General features: G+C 36.0%; 2 protein-coding genes across 6 annotated transcripts in view; one reads left to right on the top strand and one right to left on the bottom strand.

Moving 5' to 3' along the window:
- Window positions 1–1,526: 1,526 nt before the first annotated feature.
- LOC110836942 (uncharacterized) lies at window positions 1,527–26,767 on the bottom strand. Of its 5 annotated transcripts, none has more exons than XM_087345786.1 (4): window positions 26,689–26,767; window positions 4,974–5,128; window positions 4,524–4,663; window positions 1,527–1,866 (listed from the first exon to the last, which is right to left on the bottom strand). In XM_087345786.1, the coding sequence occupies exons 2-4, from the start codon at window positions 5,124–5,126 to the stop codon at window positions 1,845–1,847; spliced, it is 315 nt and encodes a 104-aa protein (XP_087201912.1). In that variant the 5' UTR covers window positions 5,127–5,128; window positions 26,689–26,767; the 3' UTR covers window positions 1,527–1,844. The 5 variants fall into 5 exon arrangements, with proteins under 5 accessions (XP_087201912.1, XP_087201916.1, XP_087201913.1 ...); XM_087345790.1 differs by lacking the exon at window positions 26,689–26,767 and adding an exon at window positions 5,637–5,777; XM_087345787.1 differs by lacking the exon at window positions 26,689–26,767 and adding an exon at window positions 5,523–5,661.
- The window catches only part of LOC147874315 (glycine--tRNA ligase-like), a 55,574-nt gene continuing 34,017 nt past the window's right edge, over window positions 5,557–27,113 (top strand). Inside the window, exons 1-2 of the mRNA XM_087345780.1 lie at window positions 5,557–5,698; window positions 12,619–12,721. Of these exons, the coding sequence (XP_087201906.1) occupies window positions 12,632–12,721 (90 nt within the window). The 5' untranslated portion in view covers window positions 5,557–5,698; window positions 12,619–12,631. The remainder of the gene's footprint in view (window positions 5,699–12,618; window positions 12,722–27,113) is intronic.

Consider the following 27,113-nt stretch of genomic DNA (forward strand, 5'->3'; position numbering starts at 1 on the left):
TTTTATAAATTGTGACAATGGTATGTCTTTATATAATTTATAGATTTCCTGATTAGTTTTTATCCTCCATTCACCTGCTTCTTGTGTTGGGCCGAAAATTTTCCTCAGGATTTTCCGTTCAAGCAGATCCACTTTATCTGCTTCATTCAGGTCGAGTACCCATGTTTCACTCCCGTATGTCATGCTACGGATGAGAGTTTTATATAATGTGATTTTTACTTTATTATTTATTCCATGGAATTTTATCAGTGGTAATATCGAGAAATATGCTTTATTAGCCGCTTGAATTCTGCGTTGTATTTCTACCAATTCCTCATTCTTATTTGTTATGCATACTCCCAGGTATGTGAATCTTTGCACCACTTCTATTTCATGTTCCTTGATCTTTATGTGATGATCTAATGATCTTCTCCTTCTTTTTTGTATTAAGGCTTGCATCTTACTTTATCGAGGTTTGTTTAATGACGCTTTCAGTATCTCGGAGAATACAGTTTAAACGAGAGTATGATTACTGAATAATAAATTGGAAAGGATGGGTAAGGAAGTGATCATGGCTCAATTTAAGGTACTATTCCAGCATTTCTTTGTGTGGACTGAGGAAAACCTCAGTCAGGATAGTTGACTTCCAGGCTGAAATTGAACCCAAGACCTCCAAAATACAAAGCAGAAGTGTTAACCACCTTGTTCAGTTGGTATGAAATAGGCAGACGTCACAAGAACAAAGTCAAAACTGCGTCTGCAAACTGTGTTGTCTGGTTTGTAACTTACAACAGCTGAAAATGTGTTTTACAATATGCATGAAGGACTTAAATAGCTGTCGTGTTATTGTTTTGTTTTGTAATAATATTAATTTCCAGGACTTTTTTTTTTTCAGAATGAAAGAGTGATGAGGTCTAATATATTCCATTCTGTATGCATCTAACATCCAGAAATGTAAATTTAAGTGTCAGTAATCAGTTATTTTTATGACAGTGGAACATAGTCGACCATGAAGCTGGAGGCGATGTATTGCTCTATAATGTTGGTAACTACGATATTTCATGCAGTCACAACCCAGAAGGCCACAGTTGGCAGAATAGGTTATGTGAAGAGTCTAAAACTTCTTGACGATGGTGAAGAGTCAATTGAATAAAAATTTTCTTGGATACCTGTAATCTCCGAAGAAATCCAAGTTGTGCATCGAGTTTCGTATTAATATTCATGTGTATTTATTCCCACCTTTTGTGAGTTTTTTGTTTTTTTGGCTTTATTGTATTTAATGAATCTTGATTTCTACTGTCAATTCTTTTACGTCCCACGGATGGATGGTGTGGTTATGCCTTTTTATTCCGGGACTTTCACTTTTTACTTTGTCCGGAGATAGGGATTAGCTCTATCTAGTGGGCCCAACTGTGTAGGAACCTGAAGACGGAGATAGAGTCCCATCTCCGAAACGTCGTTTTACGTTTTATATTTACTAGACGATGGATAATATCCAAGAAAATTTTTATTCATGTGAAGAAGTTTGGAAAATGACGCATACAGTCTTCTGATAATGCCACTTTTATTTGAAATGCTGGATTAAACAGTGTTTACACATATAAAAGTATTTAATAAATGAAATATCAAAGGTCCAGTAATATCTAGTGTTTTAGCATTTCTGTAAGAAGAAGTTACGTTTTCATAATTATGATTATGTTGGCATTACGTTTGAACAATAAGATAGGAAGCTTTGCTTAAATCACAACATCGTCGCATGTTTTAAAAACTGAATATGTATGTGTAAATAGTTAATTGTGATGTAGAAGGATATCCAGATTTCATTGCAGTAAGACATAAGAATGTTCTCTGTCATCTTTTGATCCTCAGTTGTATTCAAATAAGTTCCTGAAAAAAAGAAACATCTAAATTTGAGCATTTTAAACACTCGGCTTTGTTTCATAAAACTGCCTAGAAAAAATTGTAAACAAAATACATACACTTGTTAACTGCTCTTCATATTAAGAGCAACCAAAAATGAATTATTTATTTATAGTTTATTTAACGACGCTTTTTCAGTAGCTCAGATTATATAGCTTCAAATTAGAGCATGATAGTGAATAATGAATTGGAAAGGATGTTGAAGAAATTTTTAGTGGTCTAATATACAGTACTATCCCAGCATTTGCCTGGAATGACTGAGGAAATCCATGAAAAACCACAGCCAGTTTTGAAGCCAGAATTCGAACCTGGGACTTCCAGGGTAGGAAGCAGGAGTGCTAACCACTGTGTTTGGTACCAAACCCTGAAATTCGGTATGAACCACAGTTATACTAACTACTTTCCTTATTTCATAAGAAAATAGGTACTTCGGTGTATGTACGTCTGTCCCTTAGAGTAACTTATCACGACATTGGAGACCGCATTCATACTTCTGATGTGTCCTTTGGGCAAAGTGCTTGAAACAGGTGCATAATGGGGGGTGACATTGTAGTGTACACTATAATTTGTTCCGTGAATTTTAAATAGTTGTCACCATGTCATTTAATGGATAGGTAAATACAGGATGAATCAAAATTATGATTACAAACTTTTTGTGCACGTTCCTGGATCAAAAATTAGAAGAAAAAAATTCTTGTGAACATGTGGTTGCAAATGTTTATTTTACAAAATAATAGCCAAAAATTAGTTTCATTAAATGCCTTTATTTCTAAGAATAAGAACAGGGATGTTTCTTTGTAACAGATGCTCAAGGGTTGTTCCTCCATTCTCCACACATGCCCGAGCACGACGTACACAAGACTGACTGATTCATTTGTACACACCAGGGTTTCCTCGTATCATCTGGCATCATTCTGCACACGTTCCCATAGGTCGTCATGTTTGTTTATGGGTGTTGCATAAACGACGGACTTCAAGTGACCCCACAGATGAAAGTCCAATGGAGTCAGGTCCGGTGACCTCGGTGGCCATGCCACGCCCAATCCATCGCTGAGGGTACTGTTCATCGAGATGATCTCTGACGCGATGGGAGAAGTGTGCTGGGGCTCCATCGTGCATAAACCACATTTGTCTTCTTGTATTCAGTGGTACATCTTCAAGGAGACGTAAGTGTCTTCTTAAGAATCACTGATATGAAGGTCCTATTAGACGCAATGGAAGCATGTGTGGACCAATGAGCATGTCGCCAACAATTCCTGCCCAAATGTTAATTGAAAATCTTTGCTGGAAGCTGGATTCATATTGATATGAAGTCAATTCATTGAAACTTATTTTTGGCTATTATTTCGAAAATGAAACATTTATGACCCCATGTTCATAGGAACATTTTTTCTTATTTTTGTTCCTGGAACATGCACACAAAATTTGTAAACATACTTTTGACTCATTCTATATATATTATTGTGGCTGTCAATGTTGGTAAATTATTAATGTGAAGAAATAGTCTCAAATGTTATGGCATTTATACTGAAACTGTCAATTTTCTCAATTGCTTTGAACTTTATTAAGGGCGAACAGACACATGAACGTGATTATATCACAAGCCCGTCTTTTCTCAGAAGGGAAGTACACTAAAAGAATTGTAAGATTTTCTTAACTCTTCAGATTATATAAAATTTCATTATTCTACGCTGAATGGTGTCACTTTGGAGGTGAGGCTAGTTAGTATGGCCGGCGTTGTACCGTTTGCGGTAGGGCATGGAGAAGTACTGAGTCTCATAAAAATTAAGGAAATTTATTTTAAGGTTATTAGAAACGACATGATTAGACTATAAGCTTCGTGATTTTTATGGTATAAGGAAAATTAAATGCGTTAATAAATATAATTTTACAAAATATTCTAATGAGAACTTGAAATAATTCCTAATATGAACAAGCTCTCTAACATGTAACCTACACCTGAAAGTTGATTCCTCTTAGCAGGGAACCAGAAATTCTGGCATACCACCTCTGGGAGCTGAAAAGACGACCTGGGGCAGGGACTCATCAGTGACAAACCCACCTTCGGTGCCATAAAACATCACCTGTCTGGGAGCCAGCAGTTCTGGCATACCACTACCACCACAGAGAGAGAGTGGTTATAGCAAACCTATGGAGGAAAGTGACCTACAACTTGTAGCGTCAAAGGTAGGAATGCTTCATCTGGCAAAGACCAAATTGTAAGTGCCAGGAGGAAGCTTAAAAGAGTTTACAAAAGCCAAAGTAGTACCAAGGGTTAGCTACAAGCACTACCAAAGTCTACGGAGACGACGACCAGGATGCTTAAAAGGCCCAGGTTTGAAGGCAGCACCCTAATTAAAGAGGTCAACACTCCCAAAAGACCCACGGACGTATAGGGGGGCCTTAGCTATTGAAGTAGAAACAGCCTCTCATATCCTATGTGATGTGATGCTTTAGCTGAATTAAGATTTGATCACACCACGAAATCGCACTACGTGAGATGTTGTATTTAAGTAAGGGGCTGCTAAGATGATGGTGAAACAAAATATAAAGTAATGTTAATGGTGCGAGGGTCAGTAGTTCATTCATTTTTGGGTACTCCGATGGGTACTATGATTTCTTACTCTTCAGATGTGCAGTGATCCATGACACAGTGACAAAGGTTACAACAAGGCATTTCCAGGCCCCAGTAGCCACATCGCTGGTTTTCTGGTACGCACTCCTCTGGTATCTCGTGTACCTCAGCATAGGCTGCAGGTGGACCCTGTCACATAAAATGGCTTTAATTTACGTAATTTCATTTTATTATTTTAATAATCCCTTATCTTCCACTTCCAGAACCACATTTGGTGTTTGTGTCGGTGCCTACGCACCAGGAAAAGTGACTGCAGGTGTATTTTTATAAGCAATAATATTATCGGTCTCCCAGTTTCAGATTTATTATTTAACAATGCTTAAGTTTCTCTCTATTTATAATAAAGCAATTTTTTAACCTTTATCTTATTCGAGACCCATACACTGAGCTTTGGTGGGGCATTAAAAGAAAGGCAGAAAGATAAAAGATAAGTACATACTCTTTTGTACTTTTGCTCGTTGCGGAAATATCTGCTGAACCACACAGGACTCCACTTGTAGATAGGTCGATCATTATTGTACGCTGAGCAGCACATAATCATTAAAACCAGGAAGAGAACAAATCCAAAGAATGCATGGCGTGGCATCTGCATTGCTAAAATAAAAAAATAACTGGTAATTACTATTCTTGTGCTGTCCATGGGGAATGGTCAGGAAGTAAATAAATTCTTTATGTTTCATACCCAAAATACATTAGCTAACAAATCCTTTAAATATATTATGTTGTCTAAGCACGTAAATATAGTAGTAATAAATAATATATATATATATATATATATATATATATATATATATATATATATATATATATAAATAATGGTTAACATTAAGCCCAGAAACGTTTTAGGTTATCTTCTGATGAGAGTCAAAAGGTGCTCTTTGAAAAGAAATTTTTCATACTTCATTATCTGTGAAGTTTATGAAAATTTCGAATGTGTTATTACAGGTGCATACCAACTGTTATTTATGCTTATTTATAGCTTATTTACCGACGGTGTTAGTAGCTCAGACTGAACAGTGTCAAGTGATGTGATGGTTAATGAGTAATGAATTGGAAACAATGTGGAATGAAGCAGTTATGGTCCGTTTTTAAAGTGTTGTACCATTGTTTGTGTGGAGGGCCTGTTAATCATCCAGCCACAACGTTTGGTCCCACTGTTACATAGTAAGTAGTAGGCACAAAAGCAGATGGAAATTATTTTTATTTTATGGTTATGTTTATCATTTGTGCTGACCGAATCCACGTTTAGGATTTATTAATTTATTACTCAGTAATTTAAAAAGGGTTTACAATACGATGTAATGAACGAAAATTCAGTTTAATCTCTTCTGTTCTAAATTAGTTTATAGTTTATGTGAATACAAAAAACACGAATTCCTTTATTCAAGTATCAATAGATGGCAGTACAGTTTATTTTCTCTGATGCAAAAAAGATTAGGTCGGAGTTGGGGCGATCATAGCAGTCTTAGCCGGTGTTCAGAGATGGCGTTAGTAAAATGGAATTGGTATGTCAAATACGCCGTTATATACGGGGCCAAATGAGTGACGCAAATCCACTATACGCATAAACTATATATAATTACGTTGTAGGCCTACACAATTTGGAGCCTCCTATCTTAGTTATCTATAAGATTTGTTAACTGAATATGTCAACATCAGTGTAAGTTTAGATGTCGTCTTCATTATTGACTTGAAATAGGTCAGCTATGTAGGTACTGACTGAATTGAATGTACATATAACCTCGTGGAGTTTTACGGATGTTATTTCAGTCATCTGATGCTTTCTCGGGTGTTTCAATACACGAACACTGGCCATTACTTGAACTCCCTTCCTCAGTAACACTGGAGTGTTTCTCTATAAGCAGAATTTCGAAGTCCTGCTACAATTAGGCAAGTTTTCCCCGGTTTATCCGTGGCATCCCAACAGTTATTCCATACTCCATACACACAGAAGAAGGCAATGGCAAACCACTTCTGTATCACCTGCCTGAAAATCGCTGTGCCACTGTGACGTAATCTTAAAGCTCTACCCATTAGAACACATGAAAGCCTGTCGTCTGTTGTTCGTTCAGTGGTTGTGGAACGAATGCTTTTAGGATCGGTCGTCACTCGTCGCGAAATCTTGCGCATGCGCATTTAACGAATTCCTAGCAGGGATTTTCACCTGGTCTACGGACTGTATATGAACAGGTCCCAGTCCTAGAAAAGGATGGAAGGATCCTGTTCATAATATGTCGCCAACCTCCTGTAAAGGAGACATTCCACGCCGAGTGGCGTACGTTACGTATCGTATACGATAAACCATAACGCATATATACTTTATAATAAAACGTATTGTATAGACCAGTTGTATTCAATCTGGGGTACGCGTACCCCCGGGGGTACGCGAAGACAACTTAAGGGGTACGTGAAATTTTAAAAAAAAGTATTTTATTTTATGATAAACACTGAATAATGAGTAATGTAATTTATTTAATTTATTTTAGATGTAGATTATATACTATGTATAACTTGAATTATAGACGAACATCTTTGGGGGTACAAAGTTGGAAGAGAAATTATATCTGGGGGTACGCGAACAAAAAAGGTTGAATACCACTGGTATAGACTATTCGACGTTTAGTACGTGGTTTTAATGCTTTAAAATGGCTTATAACGTATACGATACGTATCGTAAAAGCTCAGGAATGCAAGAAAGACATAACGAACAACTTCTCGGAACGGAACTCGTACGTAAATCGAGAGTTGCCTGTAATGTGAAACCTTGTCTTTCACGTTAGAGAACTTTAAGAATAGGATTCTTAGAAGAATATTTTGACATAAGAGTCTAGAAGTGACAGGAGACTACACAAAACTGTAAAATATTGAACTCCATAGTTTTAATTCTTCGCCATATTTTTATCAAAATGGATAAATCAAGAAGGGTGTGTGTATTTATATATGAGGATAATATTAAAATGGATCTTATGGAAATAGGATTGATGGGTGTGGATTGGATTTATCCGGTTCAAATGGTTATGATTCTAGACAGGTGAGATGTTCTTGTGACCTTAGGGTTCAATAAAAGGCTGGGTATTTCTTGAATATCTGAGCGTGATATTAGATTCTAAAGATGGACTCTGTTTCATAATGTTCGTTGGGAATATAATTCGTAAGCAATAAGATAGAACATCTTCGTCCTTTGATCTTATTGTAAACTGTTCGGATCTCTTTGGAAACACTTCCAAAACTTTTTCGTGTATGCATCGAAATTTGCATTCTTAGCCTCTGGTGTGTCGTAATTTAATTAAATACCACGCTTCGGTCTTCTACATCTTATGTCGTTTGTTGAAAGGCTTCGTAGATAGAGAATCTATCGTGTGACGTGTATAAAAGAAAAACCGTTCTTGCATACATGTACAGTTCACGTGTCATATTCTCTTTTGACACAAAGAGCTCAGAATATAAGAGAACACGGTTACTATCCTAGTTTGTAAGCAATATTAAATGTCTCCAAGAAATATCCTTGCGTAACTTCAGATTCGGCAGATTATAATTCGCCTATGATCCCTTCAACCAGTTTATCAAACCCTCTAAAGCAGAGATCTATACTCTAGCTCACTACACAGAAAATACTATAATTATTATATATTAATTTTTGTCCGTCTAATCACAATAATTCTTATTAAATATTAAAATATTACAATAGTTAACATTTTAAATATTTAAAATATTAAATGATGTTCTTTATCGAAATATTCGATTTACATTAACCATCATTTTTCATGTTTCAAAAAAATTAATATATACTTATTATATCACAATATGACGCAACTTTACCATCTTACTATAATTATTATAAATTTATTAATTTATTTTATCTTTTAGTGCCCGAGGCGTTTTGGGAAGAAAATATCGAGACTCTATAAGACAAAAGTGTTTACAAACTGTTAAAATACAGTTTTAGTAAACTTACGTATCATATTAATAAAGGTATTTATTCGTAATTTAAAAATTAAAAAAAACTTTTCGTCTGATTGAAGTCATAATCACACTGAATACACGTAAGTCATGAAATAATAGAAGTTTTAATAAATATCTCGTCGGTGTATGGAGAAAATAAATTCAACTTCTGCTTTATCACCATTCGATACGGAGAATTCAGGGCCTTACCGCAAAGAAAACAACTTTTTTCCATTACAGAGAGTGAGAATTGTGTGAAACCCGTAAATAAAATAAGAAGAGATATTGGTTGTTGAAGCAAGAGTTATATGTAGAGACCATTGAGCTTTGAAGGGTTAGACACCAGACAAGTTAAATCACTTTTGCACTATTGGCTAGCAACGGAATTCCGGTTGATATAGACGTTTCTCAGTTAACCGACAGACAGGTTTGAAACAGAGAGAGAAGGTTTTTCATTATATCAAAAAATAAGAGGTTACGTTACGGTTGAGTAAGCTAAGCTACCACAAGGAAGTTTATATCTTCATTTCTGGCTGGATTTGACAGTAAAGAGCAGATTTCTTACACCTGTAAGCACATTATGATTCGAGCCTGCTGTAATGGTTATGTCGTATGTACGCCTATATCATTTCTCTAGAGATATCTCGTGATTTCTCGGGCGATGTCTCGTGATTTCTCGAGCGATGTCTCGTGATTTCTCGAGCGATATCTCGTGATTTCTCGAGCGGTATCTCGTGATTTCTCGAGCGATATCTCGTTATTTCTCAAAATATACTGATATTCGAGGTCACTTAAGCACATACAAAGTTTTGTTATAATGAATGATAATGAACCAGAAAGTTGTGTAAAATTGGAGTCTAGGTACCGCCAAACTTACGTGTGCGCAGAATATTTCTAATCGAAAGTTCGACCGCCTCGAAGTTTATTTCTAAATACGTCACGCAAGCTTCCGCTAGAAAGAGTTGTCTAAATTTCCTATTAAATCAAGTCTCACTTCAGTCCACCTGGTAGTTAGAAATTGTAGTGGGTTTAGAAGCAATCTCAAACTTTACATTGGCTTTATTCATAGCTGCTTCTTTGTGTAAGGAAATTTATTGAGTTTCAGAGAATAAACATATAGTTGGAGTGAAGTTGTTGCTGTAGGATTAAAAAATCATAACGTATGGAATAAAAGCATGAACATCCATGCCAGCGACTTTAGTGTTCTGTCTGACGACAGGTCCATATGAACAGGATCCTTCCATCCTTTTCTCGGACTGGGACCTGTTCATATACGTTCTTGGCAGATGATCCAGAAGTGGTTTGCCATTGCCTTCTTCTGTGTGTGAATGGAGTAATTGTTGGGATGCCACGGAGGAAAACTCCGTGTTGCCTAGACCACGGCCTTGCCCAACACAAGTTATAAATTCGGGCGCCGCCGGGAATCGAACCCAAGACCCCAGGATTACAAGGCCAGCGTTCTAACCGCTAGACCACCTCATCTTATTATTATTTAGTGTTCTGTCTGACGACAGGTCCATATGAACAGGATCCTTCCATCCTTTTCTCGGACTGGGACCTGTTCATATACGTTCTTGGCAGATGATCCAGAAGTGGTTTGCCATTGCCTTCTTCTGTGTGTGAATGGAGTAATTGTTGGGATGCCACGGAGGAAAACTCCGTGTTGCCTAGACCACGGCCTTGCCCAACACAAGTTATAAATTCGAACCCGAGACCCCAGGATTACAAGGCCAGCGTTGCTAGAATGATAATTATATACAAATAAATATTCAAATTAAACATCAAATAATTGTTAATATCGCATTATTATCCGTAACTGTATATATTTTATCATAAAAGTTATAATGATAATAAACTTATATTTGAAACGTGGAAACAGAGATTATTTACAATAGTAGTAGCAGGTGTTGGTTGTGGTATTATGACTTTGAACACGAAGGTACCTAACGCCACTCCATGCCTCAGATAAATTCGTACGGACTCCGTTTATTGATGGAGCCTGACACGAACAGTAAATTCTACGTCTGTGTAATCCCACTGTGCCCCCTTTACACAAATTGTTATGTGTAGTGTTTTTTATTGAAAATAACTTCCATTAAAATAATTATTATTACTGTTAATGTCCCTAAAAATGGACAGATTTGTTACAAGGCGACAAGACAGTGATGAATTACTTAAAAACAGTTGTACCCTGGTTTGACTTCTCTGTTCTAATTCTAGTGTGTAAAATAAAATTTAATATCTCAAGTGTATCACGAGAACCAAAAATCTGAACACCGTTGATCCACACAGGTTTAAGATTGGTTATAAAGAGATCATTTTAAAACACGTGCTAAACTAACAGTGGAACGTTTGGCAGCACTGTTGACGGACACTTTCAGAATTATTTACGCCTACGTTTAATATACTTCTCTCTTACGAGTTTAATGTAATAATGTTGTTCGTTTCATCTACTAACTAATTAGATGGCTTACGAAATCCGAAGGTTCATCACCGAATTAACCAAAGCCCTCCACCGGACCCTGTCCTGGGCCAACAAAATCCAGTTTCCTCCAACTCCTATCTCCCATAGATCCCGCCTGAGGTTATCCTCCCATCTACGTCTAGGTCTCCCCAGCGGTCTCTTCCCCTCAGGCTTTCCAACCAGTACCCGGTGCACACCTCTTGTACCATCCATTCGCGCTACATGCCCAGCCAATCTCATTCTTCTAAACTTAATCACCCTGACAATATTGGGGGAGGAAACAGATTTTTAAGCTCGTCATTATGCACTTCTCTCCATACCCCATCGCCTTCTCTCCTAGGCTCAAATATCCTCCTCAACACCCGATTCTCAAACACCTGCAATCTGTGTTCCTCCCTCAGAGTAAGAGACCATATTTCACACCCATACAAAACAACAGGCAAGATTATTGTTTTGTATACTTTAATATTCAGGTTCTTAGAAATCAGACGGGAAGACAAAATATTTTGAACTGAGAAGTTGCAAGCATTTCCAGAATTTAATCTCCTCCTAACTTCCTCCTGAATATAATTTTGATTTTTGATTTTTGTTCCCAAGTATTTGAACTTTGTAACCCTTTCAAAGGACTTATTAGCTACCGTAAGATAATTTTGCCCGCTAGTCTCCTGACGAGATACTAACATGTATTTAGTATTTTTCTGAATTTACTTCTAACCCCACTTTTCTACTAGCCTCTAGTAAAACTTTTGTGTTAGCGTTTATTACATTCATATCGTCCCCCAATAAATTAACATTTCATCTACTACAGAATCAAAATCAATACTGTTAATGCTTTAATCACGATAAACAATACGTACGGTCATTTTTATTTTAATAACAATTCCTCGACTTGAGTTATAATTACTAACGCGAGCTTGTCCTTTGAGGTCACAAACGATTCTGACAATAGACGTATAATCAATTTCAGCTCTGTTACTCGTCAGCATTTGTTCTACTCACGTCTCTGCGCATGCGCCTGGGACAAGCAAGGGAGGTAGCTTATAACCGTCAGCAACAGTGTTTTGTCATTAGCAGACTCAGTCCTTTGACATGATACATCTGCCTACTCAGCGTCATTAAATTATGAGTTCGTGATAATCCATAAATTACAAAACCTGTAAGCAACGGCGCTGTGTGGGAAGGACATTCTCTTCTGTTTCCGAGACGAGCAAATAGAAAATTACTAGTAGTGTGAACGACCGTTACTAGGTGGCGGTGGAATTGTTGCCACGCCATTCTAAAAACATTTACCTCAGGTTACAGTTCGCACTCAAACCATAAGTAACGTACTGTTAATTATTAAGGAAGATTGTTACTGGGCACGTATTCCGCACGTCTTTAGACAATATCAGAAGATTTACTGAATATTCATGTGGGATAGATTGTAAATAATCAGGGATATTAAAAAAGGTTATAGTTCTATACAGCTGTTTATGTCGTGGAGTCGAATCCAATGTGTTAGTTATGTCAACGTTCTGGAAAGTTCTGTTTGTGTTTTCACATTTTCTCTTATTGACAGAGACGATTGTCACATTTCTACTCATGTCAGTACCCGAAGACTCTTCTCGAAGATACTCCGCGAAGGTGGGGTTGGCCAGTTGAGATTTGAGGTTAATGGCTGTCTTGTGCATTCTTTTAGAAGTTCGGCCCTGATGATGGAGGCAGCAAGTACCTCTGAGACGTCGGTAAACTTCTACCGGACTTCACGGCGTAACATCCTAGAAGGCAGCCATCTTGTTGAGGTTAGGCAATTTATCTCTTGGTATAATAAGTCAGTTCGAATAGTAGAGTAAATTTATTCCGTTATATATTATAATCATCTTTTTATTACATATTCCTCTGCCCTGAATTTTATCTTGCATCACCAGTTATATGAAACTATGTTATTAAAAAGGAGAAGAAGAAAATTTTCATTAATTAACTAGGTGAACCACTGAACGGATTTTTATGAAATTTGATACTGGGGAGTTATGTTAAAACTTATTGACACTTTCAAATTTTGGTAAAGATCAAGCAATACCAACGGCCATTTTGCACAAAGACCTACATGCGGAAATGCTCACGAAAGTGACCTTCAGGAATTTGCCGTCAAATCAGTTATAGGTCTCGCGAGGTGGACTCGTCCGAAGCACGCGCTAGAGGTGTGTCAGCTTCAGTTGGTTTGTAGCTCTAGCCGTGTTTAGTTCGGTGCGTCACCGCAGCTGAGGCTGTGCGACCCCCTCTACTACTGAACTCCCCTCCCTCGGCTTACACATCACGCGTTTAGGTGCCACCACTACTCGCGTGACCTCTACCATAGGGAATCTGATGATGACGTCATTTTTCAGGAAGGCAGGCGGTAGGCACCCCGCCCAAACAGTTAATTGACACCAGACTCCTTTGAAGTCACTGTCAACATTCTGTATTCTTACTCACATTGTTTCGCTGTGTAAACATCTTACGAAACAATGTTAGAACAAAATGCCGGTTGATTTTTGTTAGAATGACCTTCAGGCTCACCAGCAGTCTGATTAACAATGGAGTGGACTGACGAAGCGGTGAGGCGCGAGATCTGTATTTGGACGGTACCTTGTTCGAACCACGACCAGGTTACTGTCTGTCCATAATTAGATTTTTGGGTGATTTTCCTCGTCCATATAAATGCTGGCGTATTACACCCGAGACAGCTGTTAAAATATCGTCCTTAAATATTATTTTATTTTTATTTAGTGTTCTGTCTGACGACAGGTCCATATGAACAGGATCCTTCCATCCTTTTCTCGGACTGGGACCTGTTCATATACGTTCTTGGCAGATGATCCAGAAGTGGTTTGCCATTGCCTTCTTCTGTGTGTGAATGGAGTAATTGTTGGGATGCCACGGAGAAACCGGGGAAGCCCCCGGAGGAAAACTCCGTGTTGCCTAGACCACGGCCTTGCCCAACAAAAGTTAAAAATTCGGGCACCGCCGGGAATCGAACCCGAGACCCCAGGATTACAAGGCCAGCGTTCTAACCGCTAGACCACCGTGGCGGTCTTCTTAAATATACATTGAATTAATAAATCATATGTGACTGTAAATTCTCGTGGGAACAGTATAATTAGGCCGTTATTTTCCATATGCTTGTAACAGAATACCAGCATCCAAGTGGGGTTTGCAATATATCATTGGTTGTTAAATATCAGGTTGTATGGAGCTGTAAATATAGCAGGGACATTCAAGATTTACACATTATTATCGTTTAATTGAAGTTACGTATTGAATTTTAATTGAAATATTTAAAAATAAATATATTGAAATGATTATAATAATTTCGTGTTTAAGTATAGGCCTAACACAGACTATGTTGACCAATAGGCAAATTATTTCAACCTTCATCTGGTGGTATTTGACAGTAGTTATGTTAAAACCGCACGATCAAAAGTAACTTCAAGTTCTCGTACCAAAATCTGTATTTCTGTTCATCATACGTGCTAAATGCCCGCTTTATCTCATATTCTTAGAACTGATTTGAATGGAGTTTTATTCAAATCGGTTATCAAATTGAGAAATGTTCCAAAATTATAGTTAAATGAGATATATATTAAATCTTGTCCGTCTAATCACAATAATTCTTATTAAATATTAAAATATTACAATAATTAACATTTTAACATTTAAAATATCTAAAATATTAAATGATGGTCTAATGTAAATCGAATATTTAGATAAAGAACATCATTTAATATTTTAGATATTTTAAATATTTTAAATGTTAAAATGTTAATTATTGTAATATTTTAATATCATTGATGATCTAATGTAAATCGAATATTTCGATAAAGAACATCATTTAATATTTTAGATATTTTAAATATTTTAAATGTTAAAATTATTGTAATATTTTAATATTTAATAAGAATTATTGTGATTAGACGGACAAGATTTAATATATACTTATTATATCACAATATGACGCAACTTTACCATCTTATGTTAAATATAAATAAATATAAATTGTGCAGCGTGTATAATTTTTGAATGATGAATTGTTTTTGATAAATGTGGGATATCCCCAAATATCTACAGATGCTTTTATAGTGCTCTGTAGTAAGAAGGTGGTGCAAAGTTGAAGATTTTGTGCATATCAGATTTTTTCCCCGTTCAAATTGAATATATTTCTTCTCTTACGTCCTTCGAACATATCAGACCTTTGACCTCTTGTCAGATTGTAACACGCAACTGAAGAATTATACAGGCAAAATAACAATACAACCAGGAGCTTGTTCCAGAAAAGTGGTGGGATATTTAATTCCCAATACAAATTATCCTAAATTGTTGAACACCCACACTTTTCAATTATAACGTAAAAACATTTTCCACTTTCCCTGACAACCCACTTACACGATTCTTTCGTAATATGACGTCATAGTGCAAACAAACCACAAAGCTGATGTTTCACGAAAGTGGTTGAATAAATTTGCTTTCATGGAAATACATAGTCTACTAATATATTTTATATTTTTAGCAAACTCCCTTTCGAAATACCTTACGCGCTACAACACGAAATGCAAATATCACCACCTTTATGCAAAGTAAATCATCATCAGATATACCATATTAGAATATTAAATCCTTTATCATTTGTAAAACTATGTTGTTGATTTTAACGCCGTGCAGATACCAACGTTTAGGTGAGAAGAAATTTACCTTTCAGCCCTGAATATGGGGATGGCATGGATTTTCGTCTAGATAACCTCATATATTAATAACACAACTCACTTAGTGTTTACTTTAAGGCTTATGTTGAAGATTTCTGTCTTCTGGGTTGTTGCGCTGTATAGTCTGGTCGATGTTTACCAACGTTTCAGAGGTCATACTGCCTCCATCATCAGGGCGATGAGTATGAAGATTTCTGTCTTCTGGGTTGTTGCGCTGTGTAGTCTGGTCGATGTTAACCAACGTTTCAGAGGTCATACTGCCTCCATCATCAGGGCGATGAGTATGAAGATTTCTGTCTTCTGGGTTGTTGCGCTGTGTAGTCTGGTCGATGTTTACCAACGTTTCAGAGGTCATACTGCCTCCATCATCAGGGCGATGAGTATGAAGATTTCTGTCTTCTGGGTTGTTGCGCTGTGTAGTCTGGTAGAAGTTTACCAACGTTTCAGAGGTCATACTGCCTCCATCATCAGGGCGATGAGTATGAAGATTTCTGTCTTCTGGGTTGTTGCGCTGTATAGTCTGGTCGATGTTTACCAACGTTTCAGAGGTCATACTGCCTCCATCATCAGGGCGATGAGTATGAAGATTTCTGTCTTCTGGGTTGTTGCGCTGTGTAGTCTGGTAGATGTTTACCAACGTTTCAGAGGTCATACTGCCTCCATCATCAGGGCGATGAGTATGAAGATTTCTGTCTTCTGGGTTGTTGCGCTGTGTAGTCTGGTAGATGTTTACCAACGTTTCAGAGGTCATACTGCCTCCATCATCAGGGCGATGAGTATGAAGATTTCTGTCTTCTGGGTTGTTGCGCTGTGTAGTCTGGTCGATGTTAACCAACGTTTCAGAGGTCATACTGCCTCCATCATCAGGGCGATGAGTATGAAGATTTCTGTCTTCTGGGTTGTTGCGCTGTATAGTCTGGTAGATGTTTACCAACGTTTCAGAGGTCATACTGCCTCCATCATCAGGGCGATGAGTATGAAGATTTCTGTCTTCTGGGTTGTTGCGCTGTATAGTCTGGTAGATGTTTACCAACGTTTCAGAGGTCATACTGCCTCCATCATCAGGGCGATGAGTATGAAGATTTCTGTCTTCTGGGTTGTTGCGCTGTGTAGTCTGGTCGATGTTTACCAACGTTTCAGAGGTCATACTGCCTCCATCATCAGGGCGATGAGTATGAAGATTTCTGTCTTCTGGGTTGTTGCGCTGTATAGTCTGGTAGATGTTTACCAACGTTTCAGAGGTCATACTGCCTCCATCATCAGGGCGATGAGTATGAAGATTTCTGTCTTCTGGGTTGTTGCGCTGTATAGTCTGGTAGATGTTTACCAACGTTTCAGAGGTCATACTGCCTCCATCATCAGGGCGATGAGTATGAAGATTTCTGTCTTCTGGGTTGTTGCGCTGTATAGTCTGGTAGATGTTTACCAACGTTTCAGAGGTCATACTGCCTCCATCATCAGGGCGATGAGTATGAAGATTTCTGTCTTCTGGGTTGTTGCGCTGTATAGTCTGGTAGATGTTTACCAACGTTTCAGAGGTCATACTGCCTCCATCATCAGGGCGATGAGTATGAAGATTTCTGTCTTCTGGGTTGTTGCGCTGTATAGTCTGGTAGATGTTTACCAACGTTTCAGAGGTCATACTGCCTCCATCATCAGGGCGATGAGTATGAAGATTTCTGTCTTCTGGGTTGTTGCGCTGTATAGTCTGGTAGATGTTTACCAACGTTTCAGAGGTCATACTGCCTCCATCATCAGGGCGATGAGTATGAAGATTTCTGTCTTCTGGGTTGTTGCGCTGTGTAGTCTGGTCGATGTTTACCAACGTTTCAGAGGTCATACTGCCTCCATCATCAGGGCGATGAGTATGAAGATTTCTGTCTTCTGGGTTGTTGCGCTGTGTAGTCTGGTCGATGTTTACCAACGTTTCAGAGGTCATACTGCCTCCATCATCAGGGCGATGAGTATGAAGATTTCTGTCTTCTGGGTTGTTGCGCTGTATAGTCTGGTCGATGTTTACCAACGTTTCAGAGGTCATACTGCCTCCATCATCAGGGCGATGAGTATGAAGATTTCTGTCTTCTGGGTTGTTGCGCTGTGTAGTCTGGTCGATGTTAACCAACGTTTCAGAGGTCATACTGCCTCCGTCATCAGAGTATGAAGATTTCTGTCTTCTGGGTTGTTGCGCTGTATAGTCTGGTCGATGTTTACCAACGTTTCAGAGGTCATACTGCCTCCATCATCAGGGCGATGAGTATGAAGATTTCTGTCTTCTGGGTTGTTGCGCTGTGTAGTCTGGTCGATGTTAACCAACGTTTCAGAGGTCATACTGCCTCCATCATCAGGGCGATGAGTATGAAGATTTCTGTCTTCTGGGTCGTTGCGCTCTGTAGTCTGGTAAACATCGACCAGACAACAACCCAGAAGACAGAAATCTTTATACTCACCGCTGTGAAAACCCCAAATTATACAAGTCTTATGTTATTTTAAAAAAAAGATGGTTTTAAAAGAACAGTTTAAATTCAAAAGGGAATGATTTTTTACGTAAACTTCGAAAAAAAAATGAAATACCTTATTTCAGAATTTTTCTCATGCATATTTAAAGCATTTATATAATATTCGTAAGTGTAGTAGCAGTACCTGTGGTTGTAAAAGAGAAGTGCCATCTAGCTTTATAATTAGAAATTTAAATTTTCTGTGAACCCTAACACAGATGACGAATGTAATGGCTGACATTTCAACGTTGAAATGTACCCCAGACGACGGACAATGTGAAACATAAGATTAAGAGGTGTCGAAAAATTTTCGAGCAGGTTCATGCAAATTGTTTTCACCCTTAAACCAAGAATAATTTTCAAATTGGACCCAAGAGATACGAAACTCTTTCCGGCAATGTTTTTTCAAAATTGTTAGAATGCTGGCCTTGTAATCCTGGGGGTCTCGGGTTCGATTCCCGGCGGTGCCCGAATTTATAACTTGTGTTGGGCAAGGCCGTGGTCTAGGCAACACGGAGTTTTCCTCCGTGGCATCCCAACAATTACTCCATTCACACATAGAAGAAGGCAATGGCAAACCACTTCTGGATCATCTGCCAAGAACGTATATGAACAGGTCCCAGTCCGAGAAAAGGATGGACGGATCCTGTTCATATGGACCTGTCCTCAGACAGAACACTAAATAAATAAATAAATTATTCATAAATGATACTTATCATAATATATGATGAAATATAAATGTTGTTGAAATGTGCACAAATTACTATAGAGTTACATGTTATTTTTAATTTTATCTGGCAACAGCTTGTGTCTGACATAATCTTTACGTATAAAACCTGCCTTTTATGATCCGGCTATAAGGTAAATAACAGAATGTATAGTTCTTGTGCGTGAAACAGCAGACGAGATAAGAATCTTGGTTTTATCCATATACTTCTGAAAAAAACAAAATAAATGAACTTGTAATAACCAGTAGCAAGTGAAGTGATCTTTGGGGCTATTTATAAGTTGTCTCGGCCCGGATGTAACTCGCGAGTGCTCTAATTTCATTTTATAAAATCATGTTAATAGGCGTTACCCCGACTCTATGTTTTTAAGCAGTGTTGCGTGTGGATTCAGTTCATTAGAGCTGAGGTCAGAACCAAACATCATGATGTATGTTCATTACAAGGGAGTATTTACGTGGTGTGTGTTAACGACCTGTCAGGCACGCAGTGTTCATGTCGTAGGACTACTCTTTATTTTGTATGTGACCTGTTTTATAAAACAGATTATAATTTCCTCTTAATCGTCCTGATGATGGAGGCAGCAATGACCTCTGAAACATCGGTAATATATATTCTACCAGACTACACGGTACAACATCTCTTATGTACCATTTGTATGTGTTTCGCTCAAGGCAAACATTACTATATTTTGGAACCCTTTTTAAAAAAAATTTGATAGGAGGAATACGTGGGCCCCAGAACCGGAGGATCGAACCCCGGTCGACCAGTCTGATAGATGATATGTAATGTATTAAATTTTGTGTTAAATACATTTTGCTGTTAGTAATTTTTTAAAAATATTTGTTGTTTATGTCTGTAAATAAACTTACGTATTTATTAAATTTGTGTGTTTTTTTACCCATAATCTGGGGTATCGATTATCTGGAAAATATATTTCTTAACCAGCCCTGATAATACGGAATTTATACAGGTGCAGAAAATGAATGTTCATAACAACAAATGCATGATGCAGGCTGGTCGGTCTACAGGTGTACCGAAGTGCGTTGGAATTGGAAAGTTATGGAAGTGATTGCCATAATAAAATATCGTACAGATGCCATAAGACGAAATTCACCATCCCCGCCAAACATTTTACGATATTCTCTCTAGAACCAGTTGGTACAGCAGATGCGAGAATATTTGTAATTCAATTAATTCAATTTGTACAATTTTCTTCCTTAGATTCATAAGGTACGAGCTAAAAATTATAGTCTCCTTCTAATCGTCCATCACTCGAACCCGGTTGATCATCTTATATAAATACTATTTAAGAATTCAGTCCGTACCGCGAAGAAAACACTTATATTCACCATTACTTAGATCAACTGGTTAACGCTGTTTAAGGAAATATTTTCGTTTTACAGTGAGAATCATAGGAAACACAAATATAAACAGTTTTATTCATTATTACAGCATCTATTTCATATAATTCGCATTAAATTTTGAAGGTTAGAGAACTTTCAGCACAGAAATCCAAATAAATGTATTTTTATTTTATTCAAATCAAAATAATAACAATTAATAGAAATACCTTGCTTCTTAACTCTAACGTACGTTATTTACCAGCAAGTTTCTTAAAATATACTGTACTGGAGAGATAAAAATGCTTATTTATTAAAAAATATTATGAATATATAAGATATTACCATTGGCCAACATTTTATCATCTACTGTCGTGGTGTTATATGTATCGATTTATGCGTTAAACAGTTAGTAAGCAACAAAACGGCGTGTACTAGTCACGACATATCTGAATGAAGAGATCGATAATAATCGAAGACTTGTTCCTGTCAGTGCGACCATTCTACTCCAGTCTCAAACGCACACAGACTGACAAAAAAAGGAATGCAGTCTGCATCAGCGTCTTATATGCATGGGCCCCTAAACACTCAGTCTACGTGAGGAGCTCACCTATAAGTTTAATATTACTCACACGAAATAATGAATTATTTTGTCTCTTTTGGGATTACAGTGATATTAATATAATTTAATATTATTTAAAATACATCTTATCACAAAGAGCCTACAAATAGCTGTTGTACGTTGCCTCAAAACGTTGTCTTGAACTAGGGATTTTCTTAGTTTTCTTAAGGTTGGTAATACCGGAGCAGGCCACAGTAGTGGAATTAGCCATTACGCCCTCGATTGTGAATACGTAGAAAAATGTGGTAAAAGATACCATTGACAAAATACTAATGACATTTTTTAAATTCTAAATTAATTTCTACTGTTCCCGTGACGTCATATTGCTCATGAAATCTGTTGGTTGTATCTGTGATATTGAGTGTTGAGGTGGGTGGGGTCTACATAACCTCGCTTCTAAATAGGTGGGCGGTGTGTGGAGTCATATTTCTCCAGGCAACTACACCACACCTGACGTACGTTGTAACAAGAAAACGTAAAGCCCTAATTTTGCTAATGAATTATTTGTGGGTTATATGGGAGCCCAGGGCAGAACGGGGAACTTAATCTTTACATTTGTTATTATTAAAATAGGACAACAATAATGTGTATTTTACATGAAGACTTACATATATTTCTTTGTGTATCTCAAGCGTAATTTAACTATTTGTCGTATCAAAAAATTAAAAGGAAAGTGTATAGAAGAATTAAACACACAATTTATAAGCATTATAGGATTATTTTTTAATTATTTTTAGGGTTTTAGAAGAATAAAATGGATTTTTATGCATTGATATTTTATAAGTAGAGAATTGTTAGACTAATTTTGGTCAAATTGTGTGTTCGTCAGTTTTAAGATACTACCGTTTATCCTGTTAAACAATAGTTCCATTCTTGGAAAGTGGCGAATTAAAAAAAAATAATCACGTTATAGAAATCTTTAGTTCGTATGGAATTAATGGATTAGGGGTAGAGTAATAATTTCTGTGTAGTAGTTAGTCATGTTATTAATCTGAATGCACCACTTTTGCATAATACGTTATCATAATTTCATTTATGTTTCATTTTGTTAAATCTGTTTCCTTCATTTCAATAGCCTTTATCTAACACGCATCTCCAAACTTGTTTAAACTTACCAAATACATGATTAAGTTCGATTACAAAAAAATAATTTAAATCTTACTGAATCTTCCAATCGTAAAGAAAGCCTCTGTAATAACCATATAACCTTATAAAATAACAGTAAATTATTCACTTTATTTTTCTGAACAGAATTAAACTACACTTAATATTTGTTGGAATAATTTAATTTATATCTGTATGTGTCATACAAAATATTTGATTTATGTTACACCCAAATCAAACTTTGCAGTTTCCTCATTAACAGCTAATTATATAAGAAAATATAAATAAAATCTAAGACATTTACACTTTCATTTGAAGCATGTTTTGATTTCACGAATTTTTAACTGAATAAAATAAAAAAAATTATATATGATATTGAAGTTAAACTTTTAACATTATATTTGTATTTGAAATAAATTAATGAAGGTAAATGAGGTTTCGAAAAGTGTAAAATAAAGCACTTGTGGGATTAAAATATACTTGAAAAGAACACGTTCTAACTATTGTTTTCCGCACCGATTTACAAGCTCTACAACATAACTTCGGTTCACTTTATAACAAGACAGCTTTCAAAAGTTTCCAATCGCTTGACGTCCGAGTAGATACAAAGTACATATAGATACAACTTTAAATCAAGTCGATCATCCGATGTCATGGCGATGGTACAATCGATTACTTACAACGTACTGCGTGTACTAGGGTTTGTCGGTTTTTAAAAACCGGTTTTTTTTTGGATAAATTTGTAAAATTCGAAAACCGGTTTTTAAAATTTAAAAAACCGGTTTTAGATACTAGAATTAATATGTAAAAATTAATTAATTATAAACGTTAATATTTTGACTTGAAATTTCCTCGGGCACAAGTATATTGTAGTAAAATTAATCTTCATGAGTCAGGCTGAAATTAGTTTCAAATTATTAAATTCTTTAGAAGTACGAATTCAAGAAAGAAGACAAGTTGGATTGGTAACCCTTTTGCTATATTTGCAAAATCCACAAAACATTTCAACAAATAAATCTAGTGTATTTCCATTAGCTTCAAAACTCGATATTATTTAAGTTATCTGGAAAAATATTGTCTCGAATATATCCAAATTCTTGTATGGAAACAGTTTCCAATGATGAATATATCGGAGACGGAGAAACTATTAATCAGGGCAATGCTCTAAAAGAAGCCATGGAAAAATCAATTCATTGGTTTCTTGAGGAACCTGAAGAAATAATATCAAATCCGAAGACACTGAAGGCTGAATTTTCAGTATTTGAGGCAACAAATAAAAGAACAAAGAATTTAGATTTATTATTTGATGCCCTGAAAACGATAAAACCAAATTCAGTAGCCAGTGAGAGAAAAATTTTCTATTTGAGACAATTTTGTATCTAGAATAAGAACAAGATTAAGTAAATGTTCAGTGGATATTTTATGTTTTTTGAAATCATATTTCCTGAAGAAAAATACTAAATAAAATTTTATAATTTATATTTTGTACGGGTTTTAGTTATTTTAGTTTTTTTATTTGGTTTTGTATGTAGTATATTTTATTTTGTTCTATTTTTGTAGTTTCATAAATATTAAGTAAACTGAATTTTTTTAAAATAAGTATAAATATTTTTTTACTCTTTTAATTTTTTTTTTGTAAAAATTCGAAAACCTTTTTTTTTTTTTGGAAATACTGGGATTCGAAAACCGGGTTTTTTCAAAAGTCGGTTTTTGTGTAAACCTTAGCGTGTACGATTCTGCAAAAGACAATGAATGAATTAGTGAACCCGTAATAATATAAATTAAAAAACAATTTATCTACAAATAACACAGAAAGAAAAAAGCCCGTTGCTAATGATTTAAAGGCTAATTAAAATATATGAGACTTCCAGATATCGAATTTCGGAAAATCACTTAAGCGGATGTTAAATTACATGCGAACAAACAGACAGACGTGGTTCAACCGACAGGAATATTTGCATGATTTTGTCGTGAACTCGTTTAAAAGGAAGAATGATTTAGCTCAGACATATAAATACATAAAATATTTAATTCAATACCTCACAAGCTTCCAGTATATAAAAATTAATTAAAGTTATATACCAAACCCGTTTCGAAATACAGAAAATTCTTTGTCAGTGATGTGATTCAGACATAAAATTGGCGCTTCGATTTTTACAGATTCAGTTAATTAATTCTGAAGACACATTCGTTAATATGCTAATTCTAAACGGTTATTTTTAAGAAATAAATAGACCTGCATAATTAAAGTGTACTATTTCTTACCAATTCTGTTTACGTATGACAACTACGTCCTTTGATTCAAAAATTAACGGTAGTAATATAAATTGTGACACTGATGGCGGTTGACCTGATGATGGAGGCAGTATGACCTCTGAAACGTTGGTTAAAATCGACCAGACTACAAAGCGCAAGAACCCAGAAGACAGAAATCTTCATACTCATCGCCCTGATGACGGAGGCAGTATGACCTCTGAAACGTTGGTAAACATCGACCAGACTACACAGCGCAACAACCCAGAAGACAGAAATCTTCAGATTAATAGATTTAATCCCATCTTGAAATAAGTTCCATGTAGGATGGCTGTCCATTAATAACTTACTTAACCTTTTATCCGCTCATGGCATTAGCTTCTTGACGTCACAATGGGTTCGGAGTATCAGCCGTAAATATTGCGGGGGGCACAATGATCACAAAAAAACCCCAACGCTCATCCACACACGTGGCAGGACGAGATAACATTTTATATAATTTATATATTGCGTGTGGAGGTTATGTCACACAACTCAACGATAAAATGGTAGTTACCCGAGAAAAACAAGGAGGGACACTTTTTTATATATTTATATTGATTTAATATGTTTTTATTATAGTTACTTTCTGTGTAACTTAAAAGTTTTCTTTTCTGTTTTGGAAGTGAATATTAAAATTTTCTTTGCAAACATGTCCGATTTTAATAATTGAATTAATAATTACGATTACTATTAGAGTTGGAGAATTTTTAACAGTTTAAATTAAATTATAAGTTGAAGTACTGATTCGATGGAATTCGAAATTTGCAGAAGCGTAGGGAAATTAATTTTTATTACGTTTGTATCTCCGGTGGAAATTAAATAATCGGATTTAACGTAATAATACGATTTATATTATATTGTAAGGTAACAGATTTTGAGACAGAATTACTTAAACACTTTGGTAAAAATCTGTGAAATATAAAATGAAAATATCACATAATTAAATTAATATTTTTATTTATTTGTTTGTAATACACTCGTATTGAAGATTTTTCTGTTCTTTACGGGAAAATGGAAAATGTACTCGCCGAGAAAATGTCTTGCCTTCTCAACAGCAGAACCTACTGTATATTTCTATTTATTTATGGTTTATTTAACGAAACTGTCTAATGACAGGATGAGTAGCTAATATTGGACTGGCAAGGATCTGGTAGGTATCGATTATGATCTGATTTAAGGTTCTATCCTGACGTTTCATGAAGGGACAGAATCAAATCTCGACGACAGGATATTCGGTCTTCGGGACGATATTTGAACTCGAATCCTCCGGAATACAAAGCAGGAATGCTAACCACTCGACAGGCTATTTTCATATATGAAATTAAACAGTGTTAAATGACACATTTGTGGTGTCTTTACATTTTTGTTTCCTTGTGTTTGGAGAGCTGAAGACAGGCAGATGATATATAATTTTACTTCGTTATTATAATAAACTTATTTTGCTGTCATAAATATTTTTAAATGTAGCATATTATGATCAAAAATCTGTGTTAAGTGTGTAGTACAGCATCCTATCGAGAGATGCAGGGTTCGTATCTCTGCATGGAAACCAATAATTGTGGTTGAAGATTTTTATGGATTTTATAAACTTTTGGGTAACATAGACACAATGTTTTACCTAAGCTCTATAAAAGTTACCATTAAATAATCCGTTTAGGAGTTTGAGGCGGTTATGATATATAACTCTGATAAGGAAATAAGAAATGTTTACAAAATTATCGTCATGAAACACCTAAACGGTAATTTGGAAAATCGAAAAAATATGTGGGTGGATAGCACTGAAGTGGGTTTTGGGATTTGGGACGTCGAGTCTTCGTGTTCTGATGCAAAATTTATTATCCACACATTTACGTCCAGATCTACAAAGTTACTTGTTTACTTTATGTTTTTAAACTAAAATTTTGTTTACATTTCCCATATCTTTTAAGATGCGTGCTATAAACTGTCTCTTTAATCCTCGTCAATTTTATAACTGAAATATTAACAGGATTATTTAAATATATCAAATAAAAACAGTTTTCGTTATTAAATGAGGTTAGATGTTATCAAAGTATACAATAAGATATCAAATTTTATGTTAATTATCACTGTCTTTACATAGCAAAATATCTCTTCGTGGTTTGCTACGTGTTTCAATACATGTTTCGGGTTCACAGGTTTCATTTTCAGGTCTTCATTTATTCACTTTAAATTTAACAGTAGTGTTTTGTGTGCACTGGGTAATGTTTATCTTTATTTTGATTTGATTTGTAGCGTAAAGACTATAATAATTAACAAATAAGTTTTATCCCACAAAATTATGCTCCAATGAAATATTAAAATATAAGTTAACATATGTGTTTTTATACGTATTACACGATTTTCAATCTGTGAATCCAATTCGTCTGTCTTTAGATCGTAATAAACTCAGACATGCGAAATTACAAATAAGAAAAATAAACCTTACCTTTGTTTCGTTGTTGCAAGAAGGGACAGGATACGGCAACAAGCTCTGTTCGCGTCGGCGTCTCTTCCCTACAACTCCTGAAGCGTCGAAACGCTTGCACGATTCTTATATACATCCACGTTGTGACGTCACTTTCACTCTACGTCGTATCAGATATGACGTCAGTGCGTTACGAATTCAAAATGTGAGTACTTTGGAGATTTAACAGACAAAAGAAACGCGAAACGAGAATTATCGATATCGAACGTAACTTGTCCTGTGATACTCTTTCGATTGTGTAATTCTGAACATCGTAAAGTATTTATAAGGTCGAGAATTGACAAGTTAAAGCGTCGGTGATACATTTGGGGCTGAAGATGAAGGAGGTATGTTCTATGAAACTTTTGTAGTTACTCACCTATAAGACTTTGTGGAATTGTAGCTAA

Source organism: Zootermopsis nevadensis, unplaced genomic scaffold, assembly GCF_977971745.1.
Source record: "Zootermopsis nevadensis isolate Lab colony 2312 unplaced genomic scaffold, Znev_1.0 Znev_ptg000009l, whole genome shotgun sequence".
Lineage (NCBI taxonomy): Eukaryota > Metazoa > Arthropoda > Insecta > Blattodea > Termopsidae > Zootermopsis > Zootermopsis nevadensis.